Raw genomic sequence first — 26,334 nt, forward strand, 5'->3', positions numbered from 1 at the left:
ATTATTTAGTGACACATTGTATTATTGCCTTGTTTATTTACAGGAGATAATGTGCGCATGAAGCGAGCCTGCCAGCCCTGTGCAGGATAGATATGCTGCAGTATGCTCTGCCAATATGTGCTGCTTAGGGATACGGCAAAGTGCTCTGCATTATTTAGAACCTAAGGGACGTTCTCCTTGGCAGCAAAGCAAGTGTTTAATGTTTGCCCACCTCCTGCTTTAGGAGGAACCTCTCACCAAAAGGGGTGAGGGGAGAGCAGAACTTCCACCATCCCTAGCTGTGTCAGGGCTAGCAGAGAAGACTTAATCTTAGTGAAGAAATTCTTCTTTTGCATTTGTTCTAAGTGAAAATACGTGGTCCTGGCGCTAGTGCCAGCAAAACCATTCAAGTAGAGAGAACTCCGCTCCCAAACAAGCACACTCCATTGTCCATGGCCACTAGACTGAAATATCCGCCTTATTTTAAAATGCCCTCATCTGCCTGTCAGCCAGCACCTGTCTTTTTGTTTACAGTGCGTTGGCCCTGGGTTTTACAGCTGCTGCAACTAGTTCTGCTCCACTATCCATGATACTTACTGAAAGAAGCCCAGAATAGGTGGAGTCACAGAAGTTCACGCAGGGAATTTCGAGGCAGAAGGCTCCCAAAAAAGACAGTGAGTAGGAGCAGTAAATTTCAAGGATTTCCGAGAGCAAGTATGGCGAAACACTCAAATTCCAATCTGGCCCTTTTCCATCAGAATAGAGGCACGGAATGATCTCAGGCTGAAAGGTGCATTTAGCTAGTCAAAACATAGGAGCATCTAATCTAGAATCTAATTCTTAGAGTAACATATGTCAAATAATTGGGCTAACTTACAGGCACTGTTGTTCTTCTTTGAGTGCTTGCTCATGTCCATTCCACTATAGGTGAGTGCACACCTCCGTGCAAGGTTACCCGGAACTTTTTTCCCCTTAGCAGATCCTGTAGGGCCAGCTCCGGCGCCTTCTGGAGCCCTGTGTACATGCCACATTATATGAGGCGCTGCCAGCCCTACACCCCCTTAGTTCCTTCTTTCTGCCCGTGATGGTTGCTGGAACTAGCCTTGCTCTCAGCAAGTACTATTCCCTTTGTTTGGACTTGTTTGCTATTCTAAGTTAGTTTTAGTTAGTTAAGTAGTTATTAAGAGTAGTTAGAGATAAGACACGTCTCTGGGGGGCCTTAGAGTGGCCGGGCCATGCCCCGGTTGCCGGGATTCAAGCCGTGTACTTCCTGCGGGTAGAAGCAGTGCATGGAGCGCAGACACTCCCCTGCACCGTCAGTATGGGAAGGGTCGAGTACGGAGATTCACCGGACCCGGCCCGTTGAGTCTTCTCCGGTGCCTGCATCTCCGGTCAGGGAGCCTTCCCTGACTCCTGGGAGTGGGAGAGTGTCCCTGCTGATGTTGTAGACACCAGAGGCTTTTCAGGCGGCAAGAGCCTTGTTGGCCTTGCCCACACCACCTCCACCCCCCTCCACCGAGGGAGAAGGGGCCCATGTCACGGGAGAAACCCACGTTGGGTCCCCCTGAATAGCAGTGGAGATCCTCGGTACGCGGAGGAAGATCTCCCACCGGACGGTCTCTGAGGGTAGAGCAGAGCTGCTCCCCCAGTAGTCGCTCCAGGTCAGCATTGTCGAGCCAACCTGCCTTGGCACAGGACATGGAGTCTCCCTCTCAGCACCAATGTCAATCCCTGGCACCGGAGGCAGCGCATGCCAGGAGGCAGCACCAGTCGAGGTCTGACAGGTGGCACTCAGACAGCTCCCGTTCCAGATCCCTGGCACCAAGGAGTTCACCCGCACTGAGGTGGCACAGAACCCGGTCGCCATCGGAGGACCCAGCACCGCACAGTTCACAACACGGAACCTGGTGGCCGTAGTCTGGCTCAGCACCAAGGAGTTCGAAGCAGCGCTGACCTTGGTCACCGAAGGTGTCTGCAGGGCCGCAAGGCAAGCAGCAGCAGAAATCAACAGTACCAAGATGACACTCTGGTACCTCTAGTTCTTTGGAGCACACCTCCGTTCATCAGCACCGCTCGCGGTGACGGAGGCAGTCCTCATTGTCCTCCAGGTCAGAGGCGTCGAGAGGCCGGTCCCCGGCACAGAAGGGCGCCTGAGACCGAGAACATACACGGCACCACCTGTCCAGTGACTCGGGGTTTCCCAGAGGGGACAGTTGTTGGGAGAGCCGACACCCCCACAAAGTGTCACAGCCTGTGGCGCAGTCAGCCCCGAGTTGGCCCCAGGATCAATGGCCGCAACAATAGTCTTATGGGGCCCCATGGGGTATCCAGATGGGGCTGGGGCCCCAATCCATTATGTCATCAGGGGTACAGTCTGTGCCTTTGGCACAGGAGAAGGCCCATAGATACCACTCCTCGGACGAGGAATCGTACCCCATGGAGGGACTCTCAACGGGTGCAACCCTTCGCCAGGAGCAGGCACCTGCAGGACGTGCCTTGGCAGTCCTCTTCCTCCTCACCGGATGAGGCAGTTTCCCGGGAACACTCGGCACCACTGGAGTATTTCAGAGTGCATCAGGAGCTGCTCAAGAGGGTGGCCTCCAACTTGGGGCTGGAGGTGAAGGAGTTGGAAGAGACCGAATATAGCCTCTTTAATGTGTTTGTGGCGGCTGCTCCAGCGAGAGAGGCTCTCCCAGTCCACAAAAGGGTCCTTAAGATTGTAAAGGCCCTGTGGAAAACCCCTTCCTTGGTCGCCCCTACGTCAAAGGTGGCCGAGGAAAAATATTATGTCCTGACCAAAGGGTTTGAGTATTTGTTCACTTGCCCCACCCCGGAAACCCTGATGGTAGATATGGCTAATCAGCAAAGTCAGTCAGGGTCCATTCCCAAGAACAAAGACAATAAGAAAGGTTTATTCCATGGCAAGCCTGCAGTTCAGGATTGCCAACCATCAGGCCCTCTTGGGCAGACATAATTTCAACCTGTGGGACTCCCTCAGGTGGTTCACTGAGGTCCTGCGCCAGGACCAGGTTGCAGACTTTAGCACCATCGTGGAGGAAGGAACCACAATAACTGGGGCACCGCTCCAGACATCCTGTGATGCTGCTGACTCGGCAGGCAGGGCCATAGCCTCCGCCATCTGTATGAGAAGGTGCTCATGGCTGCAATCCTCGGGCCTGTCCCAGGAGGTGCAGCAATCTATTCAGGACCTCCCCTTTGATGGGTCAGCTCTATTCTCCGACCAGACCGATGCAAAGTTGCACGGTGTGAAGGACTCCAGGGCCACGCTTTGCTCCCTGGGCCTTTACACGCCCTTGTTTTCCAGGCATCTGTCATGGCCTCAGGTGCAGCAGCAGCCAAGGCCTTCACCAGGCCTTTTCAACCCTACAGGAATAGGGGGTTTAGAAGGAGAAACCAGCCCCCCAGCCTGTCCTCAGCTCCCCAGCAGGGGCCCCCCAGGAGGTCGGGCAACCAGAGGAGACAATTTTGATAGTGCGCCCGAGGGTGGCACCCCGACTGCTCTCCTGGATCCGCCCCGCCCCTTCCTAAACAGGTTAAGGCCCTTCTATCCCAAATGGGCCATTGGGTCCTTGGGACAGTCTCAGGGGACTATGCCCTACAGTTTACATCTACCCCCCATCAACAACCCTCCTCCTCCATCCCTCTTCAGGGACCCCTCTCACGAGCAACTCCTCTTCCAGGAGGTGGACACTCTTCTCAACATAGGAGCGGTGGAAATGGTCCTTCAAGGCAGAAGGGGGAAGGGGTTCTATTCGAGGTACTTGTTCCCAAGGTGAAAGGGGGGTCTGAGACCCATATTAAGCCTGCGTTGTCTAAAAAAATACATCAAACGACTCAGGTTTCGCATGGTCTTACTACCTTCCATAATCCCTTCCCTGGATCCGGGAGACAGGTATGCTGCCCTCAACCTCACTTGCTCCACGTGCAGCAGGCTGGGACAGCTCATAAACAAGCAGAGGCACACACTAACCCCAGTGCAACGCATAGCATTCATTGGGGCTACCCTGAATGCTTCCCAGGCCAGAGCCTTCCTGCCTCAGTCACATTTCGAGGCGATGGTCTCTATTATCTCCCAGCTGCACTGATGCCCCACGACAACAGCCAGGCACTGCCTACAGCTGTTAGGACACATAGCGGCCTTCACGTACATAGTGAGACTAGCTCACCTGAGGCTCAGACCACTTCAGGCATGGTTGGCCTCAGTATATTTGCTGAGCAGACACCCATTGGATTGGGTGGTCACAGTTCCTCTGCCCGTCTTAGCCTCCCTGTACAGGTGGTGGACTCCCAGGGCAGGGATGAAGGGCGTTCCGTTCAGGGAACTGGTTCCATCGGTCACCCTAATTTTCGACGCCTCGGACGTAGGATGGAGAGCCCACATCAGCACCAACCTAGTCACTCAGGAGCTCTAGTCGGGGGGAGGAGAGGCTCCTGTACATCAATGTGAAGGAGCTGAGGGTCATTCGCCTAGCATGCAAGGTGTTCCCCCAATTCCTGACAGGCAGAGTGGTGCAGGTGCTGACGCACGACACTGCAGCCATGTTTTACACAAACAGGCAGGGGGGAGTGTGCTCCTCGGCCCCCTGTGAGGAAGCTATCCATCTGTGGGGCTTTGCCGTGAGGCATGACTTCCAGCTGACTGCCTCCCACCTCCCGGGAGTGAGGAACGATGAGGCGGATCGCCTCAGCAGGTCATTTCTATCCGCCACGACTGGTCGTTGCACCCAGAGGTGGTGGCTATGATCTCCCAGAAATGAGGCGTTCCCCAACCGGACCTGTTCGCATCGGCCTGGAATATGAAGTGTCTGAAGTTCTGCTCACTCCAGGTTGCGAGACTGGGTCGATTTCCGACACGTTCCTCATCGACTGGATGGGGACCTTCATGTACGCATTCCCGCCCATTCCATTCCTGCTCAAGGTCCTGCTGAAAATAAAGAGGGACAGGGTGAATGTTATACTCATCGCTCCGGCCTGGCCAAGACAGCACTGGTTCAGCCTGCTGCTGGACCTTTCAATCGCCCCACCCCTGGAGCTCCTGAGGCAGCACAACCTTCTATCCCAGGACCATGGTCGCCTGTTGCACCCGGACCTGGACTCCCTGCACCTCTCAGCCTGGAGGCTCCGTGGCTGACGGAGGGAGAAAAAGCTGCTCGGTGCAGGTCCAGCAAGTCCTGCTCGGCAGCAGGAAACCTTCCACACAAGTCATGTATCGGGCTAAGTAGAGGTGGTTTACCTGTTGGGTGGAGTCCCAGGGTATTTCTCCCAGTATCTCGCCTATATAGGCGATCCTGGAGTACCTGCTGCAGCTAAAGCTCCAGGGTCTGGCGCTGGCTCATTGAAGGTTCATCTGGTGGCCATTTTGGCCTTCCATCAGTCGCTAGAGGGGAGATCGCTGTTCTCCCATCCCATGTCGGGTAGGTTCCTCAAGGGGGTGGAGAGGCTTTATCCGCAGGTCCGTGACCCGGTGCCTCCATGGGATCTCAACCTGGTCCTCTCGAGACTCACGGGGACCCACTTCAAACCCATGGCTTCATGCCCCCTGCTTGTGCTTTCATGGAAGGTAGCCTTCCTGGTGGCCATTACCTCAGCCAGGAGGGTCTCCGAGATTAGGGCCTTGACCTCGGAGCCCCCTTATACAGTATTCTATAAGGAAAAAGTCCAACTGAGGCCGCATCCGGCCTTCCTACCTAAGGTGGTTTCCCAATTTCATTGTAACCAAGATATTTTTCTCCCCGTGTTTTTCCCAAACCTCACGGTTCGGAGGAGGAGAGGAGATGGCATTCACTGGATGTGAGACGAGCCCTGGCCTTCTACATCGAGTGGCAGAGCGGTGCTGAGGGCAGCTCACCAGTAACTCTGACCCACCTCCAAAGGTATTGCTTGTTAGTCACCTATAGTGGAATGGACATGAGCAAGCACTTGAAGAAGAAAAAAGGTTACTTACCAGTAACTGATGTTCTTCGAGATGTGTTTCTCATGTCCATTCTCCAATCCACCTCCCATCCCTGCTGCCGGAGTTAGCAGAAAGAAGGGACAGAGAGGGCATAGGACTGGCAGCGCTTCATATACCGCAGCATGTGCGCAGGTCTCCAGGGGACATCAGAGCCGGCCTACAGAATCTGCTAAGGGGAAAAAAGTTCCGGGTAACCATGCACGGAGGCATGCACACACCTATAGTGGAATGGACATGAGCAACACATCTTGAAGAACATCAGTTACTGGTAAGTAACCTTGTTTTTGCAAAAGAAACACTTGTGTAATAAATTGTATGTTATAGAAAGACGGGGCCTTTTAAAAATTTACAATATTTGCAACAGTTTTTTTCTTATATTTGATTCTCTCTTTGCATTTATGTTACAAATAATTGCCTAAGTGGTGTTGCATTCATTTTGAAAAGAAAGTCTCCTTGTGAATTACCTGACAGCTAAACTGAGCCTCACCTTGTTTAGTATATTCAATAGTATGCTTATTTATTGTATCAATAATCTCCCTCCCAAAGCAGACCTGAAAATGAAGACATACTTGATTGTTTCCACAGGCAGCTGAGAACCCCATGAGAAGCACAAGTACTCTCAAAATGTCTGAAATGTGAGATTACTGTAGGCACATACAGTGCATTCCCATTTGTGTCAATGTCACCAAGAGACACACTGTACCACAAGAGCACACTGGCAGAACCCAAAACATAATTACCTCAAGCAGTATGTGGCCTTCTAAAGGAGCTTAACCCCAAGTACCTATGAAGAGGATGTATTCTATAAATGTACCACTGCTCTTAGCTACTAATGAAGTGGGATGAGCAGAGAGAGCCTTCAAGCCCTGCCCCTGGAGATCAAGGGCATCATATTCTATTGTAGTCAGTGTAACTCTGATGTGCGAGATGCTAAGTCTTTCTGGCATCCTGGTGTATAATGTCTGGGTGACCTGCTAACAGTAAGTGGCCCTACACTCGATTACTTTTATTTTAATGAAATTGCTCCTTCTGCTATCAGCCCACCGAGAAAGAGGAGCTCTTGAAATGCTACCAGCTTAGATTCTTGAAATTTGCTATAGGTTTTCTCTCCTTTACATTACCCAGGAAGATGAAGTTTCTTCCCCTTGTTCATATGCTGCTACCCTTTCCGCTGCTTGTTAGGCCAAACATTCATGAAGTGGTAAGGTCCATCCTCCTGATTTCTTATTGCTGTTGTTTCCACAAATAGCCATTTGTTTGCAAACACCCAATTAAAAATGGGGCTGCTCCATAAATTCTGAATGAATCTGCTGACGCTGAGGTTGAATGGGCATTTGTGTTTATCTGTCTTTAGTCTTTGAGTCACACAGTGGGAATGAAAGGCAGGTAAAGGGGTCAATAGAGCCTGTGGGGAGAAAAAACAGATGTTGCAGTGAAGTCACTGTATAATGCAATAGGGAAAACAGACGTCATGTGAGTGTGTTCATCAGATTTAACACAATAAAAGCAATGATTGCCAATCAAACAGCAAAATTTGATTTCCTCTGTGCAGATTGCAGCGTGAGTATTCTTACGGTAAAAGAGTTCTTGTTGTAATTCTGACTCTAGGAAAGACAGAAGAAAAAATGAAAATGGTCAGAATATGCATGAGGATTTGCTAGAAGGCAATTGGATGGGGAGCAGGGAATGTGTCTGCAATTTAGATGGCCCTTACCTGGGTTTTAGACATTCCATTCCACTTGCGAATGTGATGTTATCCAGTTCCTGGGCTGGGAAGTGTTCCATGGATCCAGAAAGGCTGAATTCCAGGCTCATACTTGGGCAGAAGGGGTAGGGGGGCAGGGTCAGACATTGCTAGGGTGCACGATGGGGACTATAGAGCACAAAGAAGCAGCGGTCGGGTGGAGAGCAGTGAGCACTGTGCTGAGTTGTGTGGGAGCCTTTGTATGCTATGGGACTTGGATGGGATATGGTCATCAGCATAACTGGGACCTTTAGATCCATGGCTCAAGTGATGAGTGGTAGCAGTAAAAGGCCATTATCCCCATGGGGACTAACCACAGTGGAGGGAAAAAATGCTCGTTTAATCATTTTCACAACTCTTTGCCAGAGGGCAGAGGGGATGTTGACTCTGGAATCTTGTGTAGTCCATGCTTTAAACACTGGAAAGTTATATTAGCATAGCTGTGTTGGTCAGAGGTGTAAGAAAACCATATCTCTGACCTATATAGCCATACCTACAGAACCCTCAGTGTAGACACAGCTGTGGTGACGGATGAGGCTTTTGTCAACGTAACTAAGATTGTTCGGGGAGGAGGTGTTCCTGGACTGTCAGCATTCCGCCTGTTGGTGTAAGCTGCCTCTACACCAGGGGGCTATGCTAGCATGTCTTTGCCTGTATAGGCTCCATAGTGCAAACATAGCCTAGTTCCAGGTTTTGGAAATGAGCATGCTCTACTGGTTATAGACCGTTCTGCCCCTACTCTCTCAATCTGTTCTTCTCTTCTCCTGTTCCCCCCACTTCGCTCCTGTCCATTCTGTCTTTGCTCCTATTTCCACCCCCCCTCCTTCACAGCTTCTATCACTCTCAATCTACCCCTGTGTACCACTCACAGATGCCCTTTGCTCCTCAACCCTCTGTATGAGTCATGCTGCTTCCCCTTTTCTTCCACACAGCCTGGATGCCAGCAGAAGCAGCATTCAGAGCACAGGACAGACTCTTTCTCTGTCCTCTGTTCCAGTTCTTGGCACCACCACAGCCAGTCAGGAAGGAGTAATTGCAGGGAAAGCCCTTTTCAGCTGCTCTGTGGTTATGCTGCATGTGCAGTCCGGTCAGCACGTAAGAGCCATGAGGGGATGGAGCATGCTCAGTGCAGCTGCAAAATTCAGAGAGTTTAGCTGCCAAAATCTGATCATCCTCTACTGAGTACGTGTGAACAGCGCTTGATTTATTTATTGTGGCTTATAACTTGGCCATACATACGTGGATTTTCACAAGGAGGGCAAATAGTACCTCCCTGGAGCTAGTGTAATCCCTTTACCAAAGTCGAGTCCCTGCTCCGAAGTACGGAAGAGTTAGAGCACCACAACCAAAATGAATGTAAAAATGATTTAACCTGAGCAAAATGTGTATTTCCCTAAACTGATTTTTGAAAAGGACTGAAACATTTTTGCTGAAACTTTCAAAAAAATTCCTCCTGAGGCAGGCATCTGGCATTTCTGCTTGAACAGGTTTTAATTTTGGCAATGTTTTAAGTGAGTGAAAATAAGATCTTACAGTGGAAAATGTTAGGCAACATTAGGTAGAGACACTTCCACCTACAACATCCTTCACCTCATGAGTCCCAATCATGCTTCTCATCATGGCAGGCTTCAGTAATATCTGCGCGGCCTGTCTCTTCCTAACGTATGGCTACTGCAGTGACTCATCCTTAGTGTCAAAACATATTAACCCAAGAAGGGGTGCTGGGCAATATGGCTGAGTGTTTGCACCAGCCAATCTGGAACGTAACTCATTGCCTGCTGGATCACGTCTCCTCCCAGACAAAGATGTGGCAAGATAAAAGTGCGTGATTAAGAACATTTTATGTACATGCAGCCATTACGGAAAATCTGTAATTCATTTGAAAGTTGGATTTTCATTCTGATTTCAAGTGTAATAACAAAAGGTTAGTGGAGAGATAGGAGTAGCTAATAGATATTAGAACCATCATTTTAATCTCCTGTAGTGAATTATACTGTAAGACCTGATATGTCACATTTTCACTATTCACAAGCTTTAATTAAACTTCACATTGAAAAGGTCAGTGGGTCCTGTCTCCCTTAAATCACATCTTTCTTAAAGTGTGGCATCTGATACATGCCTCTGATTCTTGCCCCTGCTTCCCACACCTGTTATCCATTCATCTGCTCCCCCCTCGGTGAACTACAATTTTGTTTTGAACATGGGTTGTAATGCAATATGCTTTTGCACTCCACGTTGGGGGTGCCAATATATTACTAGGTACACACAGAATTTTATTCTATTTCAGCCTGTGCAAATGCTTGTTTGTGACTGTGTCATCATTGTTCATCTTTCACAGTGTTAGTCCTTAGGCATTTCAAAGTTGTGTTGCTAAAATAATCTACCTTGCTGCGTCTGGCTGCAATTTTTCACAGAATTAAGAAAATTGTACTTGAGATGCTGACCCTGTCCATCGTAATTATTCCAGTTTCAGCTCCCCCCTTTTCCCCCAAGCCCCCCCCCTTCTGGTTTTTGTACCTCCAATGTCCGTGAAAGGCTTCACAGACTTATAACATTTGAATTAGCAATGCATGGAGCAAAGCCACCTCCAGACTTAACCTGGATAACAAGAGTTTTCCATCCTGGATCTGATTTAATGTCATTGTCATCAAGTTCCACACTAAAATGAAACTGACAATGAGCTTCACGTACAAAGGGCATCAAAGTACAAACAGGTTCACTTGTGCTATGCAGCTAGGTAGCTTCATTTGCCGATTCATCACTGAAACTGAGATTTTATGTTTAGAAAGGAAAATGGTTACTTGAAAGTACTCACCACACAATTAATATTTGGCTTGTTCATGTCATTTTACTGAATGCATTCAAAAAAATAGACAGAACTATAAGGTGGAATATGTTGTCAGAATACAAAGGTCACATCATTCTTTATACAGCTTTAATTTAAATCCATAGATTAAGATGATATAGTTGCCTCATATGAGAACAAAATTGTTTCTTTAGTGAAAGGACACATCTTCAGGTAAGCATCCAAACAAATGTTTTCTGGTTAAGGAGAGCTTACTCTACTACCTATAAAAATAGAATAACATTTTAAAATTTCTTTAGATAGATTCTTTAAGGTCAACTAATGGGATTACATAGAGACAGGACATAGCAGGCTAGAAATTTCACTTTAAACCATAGTCTAATTCCATTCCTGCCAAGGCCCAAATGTGTTATACGAGTTTTAGAAATTTGGCAAAGACTCATGATGAAGGACATCACATCAAACAACCGATGGGGAAATGTGGAGGTTTTTTTAAAATAGGGTGTTTCATAATCTTGCTTTCCTTGTTTTGCATTTGTTATTAATAAAATTCAGTGATTAAAAGGGAGGGATAGTGGCGGGTCTGTGTGAATTGGTGGCAAATTTGGGACTAAAATGATGTCCATTTCTCATATGGAAATACTGTTGGGTGGTGTGCCTTAATCAAAATTGGGGGTAGCACAATTTCCTCTGTGTGAGAGAGAGATAGAATGTGTACATGTTCACTATTATTTTTATATAGACTTGACAGGAAAATGAAAGTGACATGACTACAAACATGAGTAAGGAGGGCAGGATATTACCCCTTGTAGAGCAAGATTGGAAAGTTAGAGAACACCAACTCTAAAAACGTTCCAAAACCAAGAAAAACTAGTATAGCTAAAAAAGAATCCACCACATTAACTTTGAACAGAGCATAATTTTGGGTGGCCATGATACAATTGGTATAAAAATGCCCATTTTTTTCAAATGACACAGAATCTGATTAGAAGTTAAAAACCATTTTCTCCCCTAGTGTTAGTGTAGCTGTGTTGGTACGTTCACCGAGCTCAACATAGAGGAACACTTTTGTTTACACAATTCATATAGTTGAACATGTAAATACATTATTCAAAGCGTTAATCATCTAAACTTCCCTTCCTTGCCAACATTTCAATTCTGTTGAATAAGGTTTCCAATCAGTTCCCCTCTTACACAGCAGAGTATTTGATGCTGTACTATAAACACAAATTCATATGCTCACAAAAGCTGACCTTTTCAAATTAAATGATGTACAAATTAAAAAGGAAAATGTCAGGTTTCTGATAAGGGTTGGACATTTTGAACTTTGGACAAAGTGACAGGTATCTTCGATTCTCCTGGTGCTGGTGCTTTTGTGACTGGCTGTGCATGGGCTTTTATGTCTGCTATTCTCTCTTTAAACCTTTGCTGAAGGTACTTTTCTTCCTTGGAGTAGCTTTTAGCAAAAGCAGACATCAACAGGCATGCTGCCATTGTGGTCCCTCCAATACAAAATAAGATAGCTCCTGCCAGCTTACATATATCAAGGGCTCCATTAAACTGAATGGCATGGTTATCCACAACAACAAAACCTTCTTCCTCAAGGGCTTCGATTTTCGGTGGCACAAGAAAACCAACTACAAGAACTGTTAACCCTATCAGCATAAAAACCACCCCAGATATGAGTCCGACCTGGAAAACAAACAGGGTTAAAAATGAACATGGCCTCACAGTTTTTTAACGTTTTCAATGTCTACACAAATATTTGTCAATCCTACCAGGAAATAGACATTTTTTTTGAGTCTTTTGGGGCCTCACTCTCATAGAATTCAAATATGTGGATGAATTACCAGGTTAGAATTGTTTCTATAACTAATCTTGGTTTAAATCAACCTACACATGGGAGTTTCCCTGAAAAAGAAATACACATATGTAGACACTGAGCGTGTGTCATGTCCTGCTCTAGGGGTTCTGCCAAACAAAGGATAACTGCCAAACAAACTGCTGTTAGGTGACAAAGCTACTTCTTTAGCACAGATAGTGGAGGTCTGAGCTTTGGCACTGAAAGTACTGGATTCAAATCCTGCTGATGACCCATGATGGGATCATTACATATACCCATCTCCTGTTTTCTGTCCATGAAATGTCTTTATTTTGCAGAGGTTAAAGGGATAGAGTGGTATAAATAAGTTACAACCTTACATTTCCTGCCAAGTTTCAATAATAAGTGCAAAGATTGATTTCCACACGATCCCTAACTTTTTAGTAAACCAAGCCCTTATTGTGTCCCTGATAGTTTGAGCATACACCAATGTATGTTGTTATGAATGTCAATGAGAACTATGTGTGAATGTGTCGAGAAAGTAATATCTCCATGTTTACAAATTATAGCTAAGAATTCAAAAGTGACTATTGATTTTGTGTGCTTCAATTGTTGCTGCCCAACTTGATACATGTTAAAAGGGCCTCATTTCCAAAAGGTGGGTGCTCAGCAATTGCTGAAAACTGGGCCTGTAGAAAGCTGCGTTTACCTCCTTGCACGCCCCTAGTGGCCAGGGATGTGCCTGCCGTGCTTTTCAGCTCTCTGCACTTCCTGTAGGCCATCCTCCTGCCTCTATGGCTCTTTTGTGACTCAGCCCCCAAACAGGTCACACAGTGCAAACCCTTTCCGGAGTATAGCAGACTTAAACAAAGAAGCTCCTTGCCCTTTAGGGCCAATTATAAACAAAATGGTTTCTTACCCTTCTGGGCTAAATTTTCCATCCAGAATTAATCAGCAGGGTTCCCTCTGAAGTTCTGCCGCTGACTGTGGTCAGCAATGGGTCCTGGCCCAACCTGGTTCTTTTGGCTGTCGCCTAGGGACCCACCCTCCTCTCTTTTTTGGCTCCAGCCAGGAGCTGTCTTTCTTGCTAGCAACAGCTGGCAGCATCTTTTATTTCAGCCTGCTGGGCCTTGATTGGTTGTTCTGGTCCCCAGTCCTCCTGGCTGCTGGAGCACCAGATCTCAATGGTTCCCCAAAATTGCTGCTCCCGGAATGGCTTTCTAGGTAAGCCAGGGAGCCTTATCCTTGCTGCTGTTTTCCTCTCAGAGAGCAATTTCCTGGAGAGAGGTGTAACAGCAGTGGGGGTCTCGAAGCCCTAGAACACCCCCATCACAGGGCCCCTATCAGGTATATTGAATTAAGCACCCAAAATCACTAGTTACTTTTGAAAACCTTGGACTATATTTCTACATTTTGGATTTTCTGTACGAAATAATAGCTTCTGTACAGTGATGAGCTGTACCTTCCAGAATGCAGAGCTCCACCTGCTAGGTGATCTCTGGATCTGAAAATCATCCTCATACTCCCAAATTGAAGCTGTGCAGTCCTCATAAAATTGATGCAGGTAGGATCGAACTCCATAGCGTTGATAATTTCCCTCAGTGCTGCTCTGCGCTTGCTTGGAGCTGCAGATATCAGCATATGAGCTCATCCTTCTCACCTGAAATGAGACATTTCAATGCAAGACAGATCCAATTAGTAACATTATGGGATTTACATAACGGAAATCAAAATGGGCTGCAATTAATCCCTTGGTATGAGCTCTGGAAAGACAAGAAGCCCTGTGGAGACATCTCTCCATCCCGCACTCCCAAACTAAGGTCTTAATCTTGCAAAATGCTTAGCACTCCCGGCAGTTGCAGAGAGGCCCTCAATTCCCACTGAAGTCAATAGGTGTTGATAGCCCCCGGCACCTTGCAGGATTACACCCTAAAATGCATCTGTGAACACTTAATAAAGGTTTTTATTTTTTAATATGTAGAGTTCCCGGTGCCATAATTCATGATGGAATGTCATTTAATTTCATATAAATTTAAAGAGACGCTGCATGACTCTGGGACTGAGAGCCTCAATCTTTGATACAAATACCACTGATATTAGTCCTGTTAGCCATTGCTTGCTAGCTTTAGTTGCAGATTTGGAACATTTCACACACTCTTTTTGATGGCTATGTTTTTCTTAAACTTGTAAAACAGAGACTTAATGGTGGGATTATATATAATTGTGACATGACATAACCACGGGGGACCTGGTCATGAAGACTAGCCTCAACAATTAGTTTTTCTGAATAAAAACTATGGAACATTTGTTCTACTATATGGAAATCAGAAGATGAAAATTATTACAAACGAGCTAGCCTATTTTAATTTACCAAATACAAGTAGTAAATGTGTGAGGTAAAGCCTGGCCCCCACACTTCAGAATGGTTAGGATTTCACCCATCGTGAAAAGTAAATACAATGTTCTAAATTCTTTCCATAAATTGCTAGTAAAACATTTACTAGTAAAACAAAGATTTTTCTCTTTTAAATAGCCAGGGTCTGACTCTGACCTCACTTATACAGGTGTAACACCACTGAATTCATTAGAGTTACACTAGTGTAAACTAAGTGTAAGTGAAATCAAAGCCAGGCCTTTTTAAAATGAGTATGCCACTTTAATATGCCATCTATATTTTAGAAGTATTATGCCTTTGTTATGGATTTAGTAGGATTATATGAACCAGAAGGTATGAGTGATACCTAACATCAGCTTCAAGTAACACACCTGACGTCTAAAAACAGTAAACTGCAAACATACCTATCCTGCTTGTTTTAACAAGGGTCTCCCCACCCCAACCCCCTTTTCCTTCATTTTATAGGTTTCTAGCCCCGCTCGCCTTCAGTAACTAGTGCAATACCCCAAATACACACAATTTCACTCACTATGGAAAACCAGCTCCCAATATGTTAAACTAGATGGACAAATACTGCAGCACTCTCAGTGAAATTTTGCAAAAATCTGAAGCATACTGACTAGGAACAATGGCAGAATTTGCCTCTTTGTAGGTCTAGAAATTGGCATCACTATGACAATAATCCTTTAATCCCTTGGTTGCTTTAATCCCTGGTTGTTTTCATGGCTCAGTGTTGAGGAATGTTGTGCACTTTTCTCTGATAGTAGTAGCTTTTCTATTCTCCTGGTATTTTTAATGTATATGAAATCTGCAATTTCATAATCCTGCCATTATAGTCTCATCAGAATTTCTGTGGAAAGGCCTTAAAGCATCCAGCTATATCAAGCCAAATGGATCAAATCCAGTACCCAGGAGGCCTACAAGCATGCATACATTCTTTGTCCAATGAGATTCAGAGCCCACTCCAGTAGAGCCACGACCACCTCTTGCACTGGAGAGTGAAGGTGTTGGTAAACAAGCTTTGCAAAGCTTCCACCCAGCATTCCCTGCACTGTTTCACTAGGCATTCTCTGTTAAGCATGCAGATGCAACTCTGGACTTCAGAGTGCTTACAGCAGGGCTTCTGTGAGAAGCTCTTCCTTTGGGGTGACAAAGGTTCACATTCTCCTTTTCCCTCTTCAGCCTCAAGACTCTTGTTCTTCCTCCCTAGGGTGATTCTTCACAGACCAAGCCAAAGAAACATTGCTCTCATTTTCTGACTGATTTGCTTTCTGTTGATTGAGTGAGATGGCCCAGACTCACAGCCTAATGGTCTTCAACAAGAGACTCCCCTTCTTAGTTAGAGAGGTAGATAGATATCTTTAACATCAGAAATAATAAAGTTGGAGGCAGCCCATAGAAAGCAAGAAAATTCTATATAGTCATTGGTCATCATCCTGCCTGTCTGACCAAGGGAGAACCGTACATCTGCAATGTCTAGACTGAAACACAGAAAGCAAATTAGATGGTACATGGGTACGTGCCTTTTTCTGGAGCTAGAGTTGTATGGATATCAAGATGTCTTCTTACAAATCTTTTGGGCAACTGTAAAGCATTACTAGACAGGCATTGCATATAGGATAATTTACATGTCACTAACCTTAATATTTTCCACTGTAACTAATGACTGGAAATTTCTTTTATTGCTGTGAGATTTTACTATTCTATAAACTTTAATCTTTATTATTTTCTCAGACAAAAGTGACATGAATGCAAATTTATAGGAAAAGTCTTTTGAGAAAACTCTGAAAAATATTCCATTTATAAAGAATTCTGTTTATAGAACATTTTTTGTTGCACTTCAGGTTTTTATTGTATTCACTGTGTGTGAAGGGGGGGCATAGGTGCTGAAACTGGGGTTGCTGCTGCTGTCCCCCCGGCTGAAAGTGGTTTCCATCATATTTCCATTTACATTTTAGGTCAATGGCTCTCAGCACCCCCACTATACAAATTGTTCCAGCACCCCTGAGGCTGGGGGGATCTTTGTTCTTTAGGAGTTTCTGTTCCTGCTGTTTCCACACCTGCAATCAAAGTCCTGTCTTTGTGACATCACAACCATCGCCCCAGCAACTAGCTAGCTGTAATGTTACAGAAGACGATGACTTTCCACTAAAGAACTCTTTAAAAAAACAAACCTCAAATTCTCCCTTACCCACCCCAAAGATACTGTTCTCATACAAATACCCCTAGTAAACAATGAAGACAAGAACAGAAAAGATTATATCTAAGAAGAACTCTCCTAGATGCTACAATAAAATAAATAACATAATAGTAATAATAATTATTATTAAGCAAAATGTGTTTTTAAAATTTTCCATAAGGAATCAGTGAGGCTTCAAAATGTTAGAAAAGAGGTAACCAAATTATATGCAATAAAAGGAGAAATGGTTTAATTTAAATATTTTGCACACCCTCAGGTGATGTCAAGATACTTTACAGGCACTAATGAAGCATCATAATAACTCTATGAGACAGGTAAGTACTATCATATCCATCTATAAAATGGGTACTGACAGTAGTCATAGAGCAGTTAAATGATTTCTTGCCTACCACCACATAATAAGTTAATGGTAGAATCCAGAACTGAGCTCAGGAATCCTGGCCCTTAATCCTCTTCACTAGTCAGTGTACCACACTAGACTATAAAGTGGCTATATGAATTACCATAGCTTCCTTATATGCACAGCTCTGTCACACCTAGATTTATACAGTCATAACCTTCCTTCAAATATATGACGCAATAATATCTTATCAATATGCCTCAAAGTGCCTTGCAATGAGAGGTAAGCATTATTATTCCCATTTACCATGTGTGAAAAATTGGGTCACACACACATTATTTTGATGCTTAATTAGTGTCCTTAAAGTGTCTTGAGATCATCTGAGGGTGTGCCAAAAAACTGAGGCACACAAATTAAAGGGATTGACCTAAGGTCATATAGAGCATCAGTGGCAGAGCCCCAAATAATCCCAGTCAAATCCCATATCCCACAGGCCAACACTGCCTCCTCATATAAACTGTATGCATGAGTCTCCACTGTCTTTTAACTTATATAATTTTTAACCTGTGCATAGTGAGATCAGAATGGAAGTATTTTATTCTCACTTTATACAGGTGCAAATGTCTACACAAGGTCAAGGCAGTGGAGAATGAGGCCTAATGGGACAGTTTGACTAGTGTATTGTGGCGGCTTTGTGTTGCTCTGGTGGTGCAGAGAAGCCCCATGGGGCAGTTAAACCAGGTTGATATCTGCTTTGCATCATCAGAGTCATGCAAAGCAACTGGAGCATATCAGTGAATTTGGTCCAATATCTCTAGTGATCTTCATTCTCCTCTGTCATTTACTATAATTACTTCAAGAAAACATAAAATATGGCGTAGATTAATTGACTAATTTGTAAAAATCATCATAAATTAGCTCTGCACCACATTAAAAAGAGGTACTGTATAGTTATCTTGCACTAACCACATTGTGTATCAACAGATATGTAGTAAAATCTGGTTTCTAATTCCTTAGGATGGGATTAACCCATGATACCCACACACCTAGGGGTTACTTATTTTAAATGTAGTTTTTTTTTCTGTACTAAAACAAGTTTAAAGTGGACATCTAGAACACTAATAGTTGGCTTCTGATCATTTATATGAGTGAAAATGTAGAAAAGTGTACCCCAGAATAAAGGTTAGCAGCCAAAAAACAATGAATAATCCTTTAGTCAAAATTGTTGAACATCGTGTTACAGTTGTGACAGCTGGTTCATCAAATTGTGATCCTTTTTAGAATGGAAGGAAATAAACCTCTGATTCAATTTAGATAGTGTTACTAGCCATTTTCATGAACACCATTTTAGCCCGTGCCCCACACACACTCCCCTAACCACTGCTCAAACAAATAAGTTGTTACATATGGGCAAGTCTATCCCGACCTCTTGTTCTTCATGCAGAGGTACTATCTGTTCCTAAAGGAAGGAAAGGAAAGGTTGAAGAAGTTTTTCAGCTCCCAGTGGTTGTTTGGAGTAGTGTAGTCTTTCTTCTCAGCTGCAGCATGAATGTGGTTCTTGCTATATGAGAATGAGGAAGGGGAAATTGAACAGAAAGCTGAAGTGAAGTAAGGTAAAAGAGTCCACAATAACTATGTGGGGGAAGTGTTCAAAGGTACCCACTTGTATCAGATCAATATAAATTACAGTTACTTTGTTGGGGTGTTGACAGATGTATTGGCATATGCTTCACTTTTGTGGATGTGGTATGAAGGGCCAGATCCTTAAAGGTATTTAGGCACCTAACTGCCATTGACTTCAATGGGAGCTAGGTGCCTAAATACCCTTAAGGATCTGGGACTAAAAGCCTATGCTGGGAGATCTTTTACCTAAAAGTAGGGGGAAAATGTTACCTAATATCAGTGTTTTGGTCTGAGTTTAGAGCTTGTATTTAGCCAAGGGACAGCAGTTTATCTTTAGAACTTTTCACAGCATAAGAGCGAACCAGTGTAATCACTACAAATCTCTAGAGAAACAGAGAATTTGCAATCAGAACTTTAGGCCTTGCAGCTGCACTGTAGCAATCCCCTAGCAACTTTATTCCCATGGTAAACCTGTCTTGTGTTTATTTTCTGCTTTTATTATACTGCACTGATACAGCGGGGTGATTAGTTTTAGGATGGATAGTTTTAGGATGAGCATATTTCAGGAGAAAGTACTGAATGAATTTTCAAACTGCTTCATGATAAGTTAATTGTTCTAGTATTAAACATGTCTACATTTTAGAAAGTTGAATTTGAAAGCTGTGCTAAAAACAGAAGAAAATAGAAATGTGATGTTGCTCTCTCAGCTCATGCACACTCGACCATGAACCTGCAAATGGAAAACACAAATTAAAAGGGGTTCTTACGTTTGAAGTCCCTCTCCTCCTCCTGATGTTATACACTCTGACCTTTCTGTTTAAAGGATCATCTTTCCAATCTTCATCTACAGGAAAAAGAGACCCCCTAGAAGTAGTGAATTCTGGAGTAAATAACATAGATACTGCATAATAATTTCATGGAATAATCTTCTTGATGCTTGAAAAATCTAATCTGTTATAATAAAATCTAAAAAACCCAATGTTCCCTTCGGATAGAGGCCAAAGGAAGGCAGGCTAGGTCTGACCCAAAGTTCATTGAAGCCAACAGCAGTCTTTCCATTGACTTTTAGAGGGCTTTGCATCGTGCCCTCTATGTACAGGCCTCTTTTCTTGTTTGAGGAGTCAATTGACAGCTGTGTTACACAGTCATACAGAGGGGAATGTGGATGTAAGGCCCCCTCCCCATTACTTTCCTTCATGGGTTCCAGCCCTTAGTGCCTAGGGGAGAGAACAGCTGCTATTCCCCATTCTGTGTAGGTGGGCAGTGCCTTAGTTCAGCTAAGGCAGTACCAGGGAGGAAGTAAACTACACAAGGGAAAGAAATGGCACAAATTACTTCCCTTAGTCAATAAGGGGGAAGCAGGGACCATATTGTGACTATGTGAGGTTCCTGGTCTGCTCCAAGGTCAGTGCAACTAGGCAGTAACCTTTGCTAAGGGCTTGTGGTCATGCCACAATCTCACACTTAGTGATTCACAACTTTTAAATAATGCTTCCTGCAACAGGTTAAATCCATTTTATCCTTGTGAGTAATTACAATGTGATGCACCATGCTATAAATGAAAGTAATTGCAATATCACTTGTGCTATACTTAGTTGCCTTTAGGAACAATTAAGGAAGGGTATTTTTTACTTTTTTTTATTAACAATGTTGATGGCACCCTCCCTCCCCCCCCGGAAAAATGTCTGAAGTACTTACTGTATAATATAGCTCCTGTGAATATCTACTGCAATGGAATTCAACCCCTATTCTAATCACATCAATAACCCTGATTTATTACCCTTCATCTGCCCCAGGAAGGCAGGACAGCCCCTTTAAAAGAGATGTGTTTTAAATGACAATGAAGGGACTACTGTAGAGTTCTGTCCCCACATTGTAGAATTATAGTCACTAAAGTATCAACAGACCAGTAGAGATGGCTGAGGCTTAGTTTTATTCTGATCAGCTGATAAACATTCCACCTGCAGAAGACCCTCCAGCAAGGGAGACTAAAGATGACCATATTTTCCTCTTCAGGCTAATCTCCAGAAGACCTAAACAACGCCTGAATCTCTCTTTGTTTTTGGAGCAGGGAGAGGAGTAAATCCCTCAGTGCCAAAGATCTCGCCAACAAGGAGGGAAGCGGTGCAACCTCCGCAGCAACTGCTTTCCTCGCAGGCTTCGGAGGAAGTGGCCTTTGCTGCCCTTCACTGCCGGCCTGTGGCCGCACGGAGCGCGCTCTCCATGGTGCTGAACCGAAGCGCTTCAGAAGCACGCAGCGAAGCAGCCAGATCCCAGCAACCAGGGATTCGTCTTCACTTAGTTCTGCGGGGCGTTAATCTACCTAAGCACAACAAATACGATCTGCTTCTAAAGACCACAGTGCGCAAGGAAAACGCCCTCGCCTGTCCTCCACCTTTAGGGTGACCAGATATCCCGATTTTATTGGGACAGGGCTGATATTTGGGGCTTTGTCGTATATACGTGGCCAATCCGCCCTCCCCTCCCCTCCCCTCCCCTCCCCCCCCACACACCCTGTCCGATTTTTGACACTTGCTATCCGGTCACCCTGACTTTAACCAGCTGTGTCTGCCAGATGTGGAACCAACACAGCCCCTTTCCCCTTGCAGGGCTGCCATGGCGCCTAGACACGGCTCCGTTGGCAACCACGCCGAGGCATTTTTGCCACCCCAAACCAGTCTCTCCCTGGGGGCAGGGCTTGGGCAGAGGGGGGTGGGGGGGATGGGGATGGGGGGCTCATCTGGAAGTTAAATCCCGTCCTGCCAAAGCCAGGGGAAGAATCTGCTGTCTGCTCCGTCTCACCAGCCGCCTACTACTACCGTGCCACCGCCACGGCTCAGCCTGCCCACCCCCTGCTTTGCAACGCGGCCGGGGGCAAGTCGGAAGCTGCATCCGCACGAGCCCCGACGACCCCCCCCCCCCAGACGCTCGGCACCGAGGGAGCAGCTTCCCCCACCCCGGGGCCGCTGCCCCCTCGCCGTGCCCGGGGCAGAGCAGCCCGGCGGCTGCAGGCGCGGGGCGGTGATTACCTGACCCTCCGTGCTGCCGGCCGAGCAAGTGCAGCGGGGCTAGCTGCAGATCTCTCGCGCGGCTCCCATCTCCGCTCTGAGCCGCTCCGGCCTCAGACACCGCCTATCATCCCCCGCCCCGCCGGGGCCCGGCTCGTCCTGGGCCTGCGCACTCCGCGGCTGCAGCGTCGGCGCGGGGGCGGGCGCCGCCCGCGCTGAGGGCAGCGCAGGCCTGAGGCGGCTGGGCAGCTGCCTGGGTGCTGGAGGCCAGCGTCCGAGCGCTTGAGCCTGCCCCCCCCTCACCCTACCCTTCTGTTGCCCCCTAGTCGCAGCAGCTGGTGACGTGGGGCGGCTCCTGTTGGTGCAACTTCGTTTTCCATGGCACACACCGCCTTGCTGCAACCCGGGCAGGAGTCAGAACCGACCCTGCCACCGGGAGGGGCGCTCTGTCAGAGATTCCCCCTTTCCCCACCCCAGGCCAGGGACCTAGCACTGCCTTGAACACAAGGCGTCCGTCTCTGAGCAGCCTGGGTCACCAGCCAGCCAGGGCTCAGTGGCAAATACAAGATCAGAGCCTCACCCATGGCGGTCTGGCAATCAGCCGACCTGGGTGCCAGTTCTGTGTGGCGCTGGACCAGTCACATCACCCCTGTGCTTCCACTTCACTTCCTCCATCCCTCTGGTCTGCACAGACTGTAAAATCTCCCCCCAATGGAGTGGCTTTCACTATTGTCTAGTTTATCGCCTGCCTACCACAATGGGGTCCCGGTCTGGGGCGGGGCGGGGAGGGCATTTAGGCACTACTGTAAAATAAATATGACATGATTAAGTTGTGTGTAGGTCTATTTTATTGTCCACTTATGGTGTGTTACTCAACGCTGGCCCAAAGGAATCCACACTCAGCAATGCTCAAGCTTTGCTGAGCTACTCCCATACTGCGAGCAAGAGGGGCTTGTATCAAGTGTCTGTCTAACCATGACTCCAGACCAGTGGCATCTCATGGACAGAAGGCATTAAGGCACTGCCTCCCTTGTGCATGTGTTTAAATATGAATCACAGCCTGCTATTGATTTGCTGTGTTCATGGTTCATATTTGGTAACAGGCCATTTTTCTCCACAGCCCCTGTGGCACATGCACAGCCAGTGCAGTCAAGATCTGACAGGAGGCGGAGCTGCAGCAAGCTGTAATGGGATTTGGGCCTGTGGATTCACCATTCAAGCAACAGGCTGCAATGGCTGTAGAGTGCCCCCCACCACCAGTGGTGTGTCAGGAAGTGCTGACTGGCTCTGGAGGTGGGTTGCTGCTCAGTCTCTTGGGTCTGCTGACTGGGGCTGTGTGGCTTACTGCTGCACTGAAGGCAGCAAAGCTGCTGGAGGGAGGCTTTGCTCCTGCAATGAAGGTGGAGGAACTGCTGAAGGAGGCTTTGCTGCCCTCGGGCAGGATAGGAGGAGGCAGCAGTGGAGATGGGAAGTGTGCCAGTCAGAGAAGGAGAAGAGGAGGATGATCCTGGGAAGGAGGTCTAGTCTGTCCCAGAACTGGATAAGGGCCATAGCCAGCACAGGAGCTAGAGTTGATCCTCCCCTTCTGTGGGTTAGGGGTGGAGGTGGTGCTATGTGGGCATGATTTTTGTTGTCTGCTACCTCCCACCTGCCCCAAGTTCACCAGCTACTACTGACCTGGATGCAGGACTTATTATTGTCATCGTAGCACTGAATTTGTCAGGGGCAACTAATCAGGATCCCAGTCTGGATTTCATGTTTTGGCTGTCAGATAATTTCTGTAGAATGGCATTGAGAAGCCAATGGAGAACAACACGAGATAATTCACCACTGTCAGAGCACTGTTTCATGCCTGTCTATCCTTTTGGCCTCTGCTTGCTCCATTTGTCAGTGTAAATAGCACAAGTCCATTGATTTCAGTGGTGTGACATCAGTTTACACCTGCTGATGATTTGGTCCAGGCTGTTTCTTTTGGGATGTTACCATGTGATGTGGATGGGGAAGCAGTCTGTGGGTTACATGGCGGAACTGCTATCTCAGCCTGAATTTGTTCAAGGTCTGTGTTCTTTGATCTTGTCTGAGAATGGATGGTCTGCACTTGAAACACAAATGTAATATTTAAAAAATGCTGTAACTTGATGCCTTACAACACTTGTCTGGTATAATAGAAGGGCATAATCAATGTGGGTCCTAAATTATATTGCAGACAGTTTGAAGTTTAGAAAGAAAAGACTCCAACTAATGAAGATGCCATCCTGAAATAACTATCTGACAAAATAGGGAGAAAATGAATGAGTCTGTGAAAATATTTGGGAAGCTTTGCACCAGTGACCCCAAGCTATTTGGATTCCCCCCAGTAAGAACTGGATTCTCTGACAAAGTAAAAGGATTTCAGGAGAAGAAATCTGGGGAAGGATTAAGTAATCTATTGAAAGAGCTGTTAGAAAAGGAGCATTAAAACCCACTGGTAGCTGGGGATTTTTAAAATATGCCATAATTAAGATGCAACAAACTATTCCTCTGAAAAAAAAGAGAATGTAAAGAAAAAGAGCAGACAATGTTGTGTCACAAAAGACTGCTAAAGGATCTGAGATTTTAAGAAAAAACCCTATACTGAAATGGGAGAAGAGGGGGAGGAGTCAACCAGACAAGATTACGCAATGTGAGCCAAGGCTTGTGGGTAAAATATAAGGGCACTAAAACAGAATGAATTAATGCTAGCCAAAGGAGAAACAGGAAGATTTTTTAAATAATTAAGCACTTTTAATAAATGAGGAATAGGATGAAATTAATGATGACTTTCAAATAGCTGGGACACCAAACTCCTTTTCTAAAAATCTGTCTTTGAAAAGAAAAAAGAAGTTTGGATAGTTTGGCAATAAGGAAGTCCTTGTCAAAGTAGCTATAGATAACATGATGATAAGGGAATGAACGTGAGGAACATTTGAATGTATAAAAATTAGCTGGTCTGGATGACATGAGTCATAAATTATTGCATTGCCTTTCATGGTTACCTTGAAGTCAACAAGGCTACATGTAGAACAAGATAGTACTCGGTGTGAATAATGTTATCACAATCTGACCTTAAGAGAATTACCTAATGCACTTTCTGCACCAGTGAACATTATTTATGAAAAATCATGGAGAGCTGGGAAGGTGGCAAATAGGAGAAAAGCAAATAGAGAACTAATCTTCAAAATAAGGGAAGAAGAGAGATCCTGGTTATTTGTCCCATAACTCTGACATCTGACTTATATTCACTCCCAACCCTTCTGAAGCTAGGAGTGAAAGATGTTCTATTCCATTCCCAACCTCATGAGTCATCCAGTCCTCTGTAAATAAGTACATATGCTACTTTCACAAAACAAGCTTTTTCTGCTCATTCACTTTATTGACAAAAGAGAATAAATAGAAGAAAAAATGAAATACCTGTCACTGCACAGCAATTATCATAATGCCATTATATAACTCCATGGTACACCCACACCTTGAATACTGCATGCAGTTCTGGTCACTCCATCTGAAAAAAGATAGATTAGAAATGGAAAAGGTACAGAGAAGGGCAACAAAAATGATTAAGGGTATGGCACAGTTTCCATATGACGAGAAATTAAAAAGACTGGGACCATTCAGTTTGGAAGAGAAACAACTAAGGGGGAAATATCATAGAGATCTATAAAATTATGAATGGTGTGGAGAAAGTGAATAAGGATGTGTTATTTATCCCTTCACATAACACAAGAACCAGGGGTCCCCTAATGAAATTAATAGGCAGCAGGTTTAAAACAAACAGAAGGAAGTACTTCACACAATGCACATTCAACCTGTGAAACTCATTGTTAGGGTATGTTGTGAAGGCCAAAACTATAACTGGATTAAAAAATGAATTAGATAAATTCATGGAGGATAGGTCCATCAGTGGCTGTTAGCTAACATGGTCAGTGATGCAATCCCATGCTCTGGGTGTGCCTAAGCCTCTGACTGGCTGCCAGATGCTGAGACTGGGTGACGGGATGGATCACTTGATGATTGCCCTATTCTGTTCATTCCCTTTGAAGCATCTGGCATTGGCCACAGTTGAAAGACAGGATATTGGGCTAGATGGATCATTGGTCTGAACCAGTATGGCCATTCTTATATTCTTATGTAACTAGCAGCACTAATTTGTTTTCTGACACCTGAATAACATTCAGTGAACCAAGACAGTTATTGGTGTATCAAATGGGATAATTATGTATAAACATAAAATCAACTATTATTATTAAGATATGGTGCATATAAGGCCAATTTCTGCTCTCAGTAACACCATTATAATTCAGAAGTAACTCCGCTGAAGTCCACATATCCTTATTATTTACAAAGTGAAGTCAGTGAAGTACACCAGTGTAAAACTAATGAGAGATGAGAATTGAATCCATGGTATGACTCATGATGTGACTTGGG

At 45.4% G+C, this 26,334-nt stretch overlaps 1 protein-coding gene across 3 annotated transcripts; it reads right to left on the reverse strand.

Annotated features, from left to right (window-relative positions):
• Positions 1 to 10,525: 10,525 nt before the first annotated feature.
• Positions 10,526 to 22,050, reverse strand: NRSN1 (neurensin 1). Of its 3 annotated transcripts, XM_067537450.1 has the most exons (4): positions 21,913 to 22,050; positions 19,651 to 19,727; positions 13,788 to 13,985; positions 10,526 to 12,195 (listed from the first exon to the last, which is right to left on the reverse strand). In XM_067537450.1, the coding sequence occupies exons 3-4, from the start codon at positions 13,974 to 13,976 to the stop codon at positions 11,797 to 11,799; spliced, it is 588 nt and encodes a 195-aa protein (XP_067393551.1). In that variant the 5' UTR covers positions 13,977 to 13,985; positions 19,651 to 19,727; positions 21,913 to 22,050; the 3' UTR covers positions 10,526 to 11,796. The 3 variants fall into 3 exon arrangements, with proteins under 3 accessions (XP_067393551.1, XP_067393552.1, XP_067393553.1); XM_067537451.1 differs by lacking the exon at positions 19,651 to 19,727 and having other exon boundaries at positions 21,913 to 22,024; XM_067537452.1 differs by lacking the exons at positions 19,651 to 19,727; positions 21,913 to 22,050 and adding an exon at positions 15,834 to 15,945.
• Between the last annotated feature and the right edge of the window lie 4,284 nt (positions 22,051 to 26,334).

Source organism: Emydura macquarii, unplaced genomic scaffold, assembly GCF_026122565.2.
Source record: "Emydura macquarii macquarii isolate MOO-44397 ecotype Brisbane River unplaced genomic scaffold, CSIRO-AGI_Emac_v2 contig_431, whole genome shotgun sequence".
Lineage (NCBI taxonomy): Eukaryota > Metazoa > Chordata > Testudines > Chelidae > Emydura > Emydura macquarii.

Bases quoted from the DNA above. Each gene is read 5' to 3' on its own strand.
- NRSN1 (XM_067537450.1), bottom strand. From the start codon at position 13,976: ATGAGCTCATATGCTGATATCTGCAGCTCCAAGCAAGCGCAGAGCAGC. The intron at 12,196-13,787 runs GTACAGCTCATC...TTTGTTTTCCAG, and splicing joins GGAGCTCTGCATTCTGGAAG to GTCGGACTCATATCTGGGGT.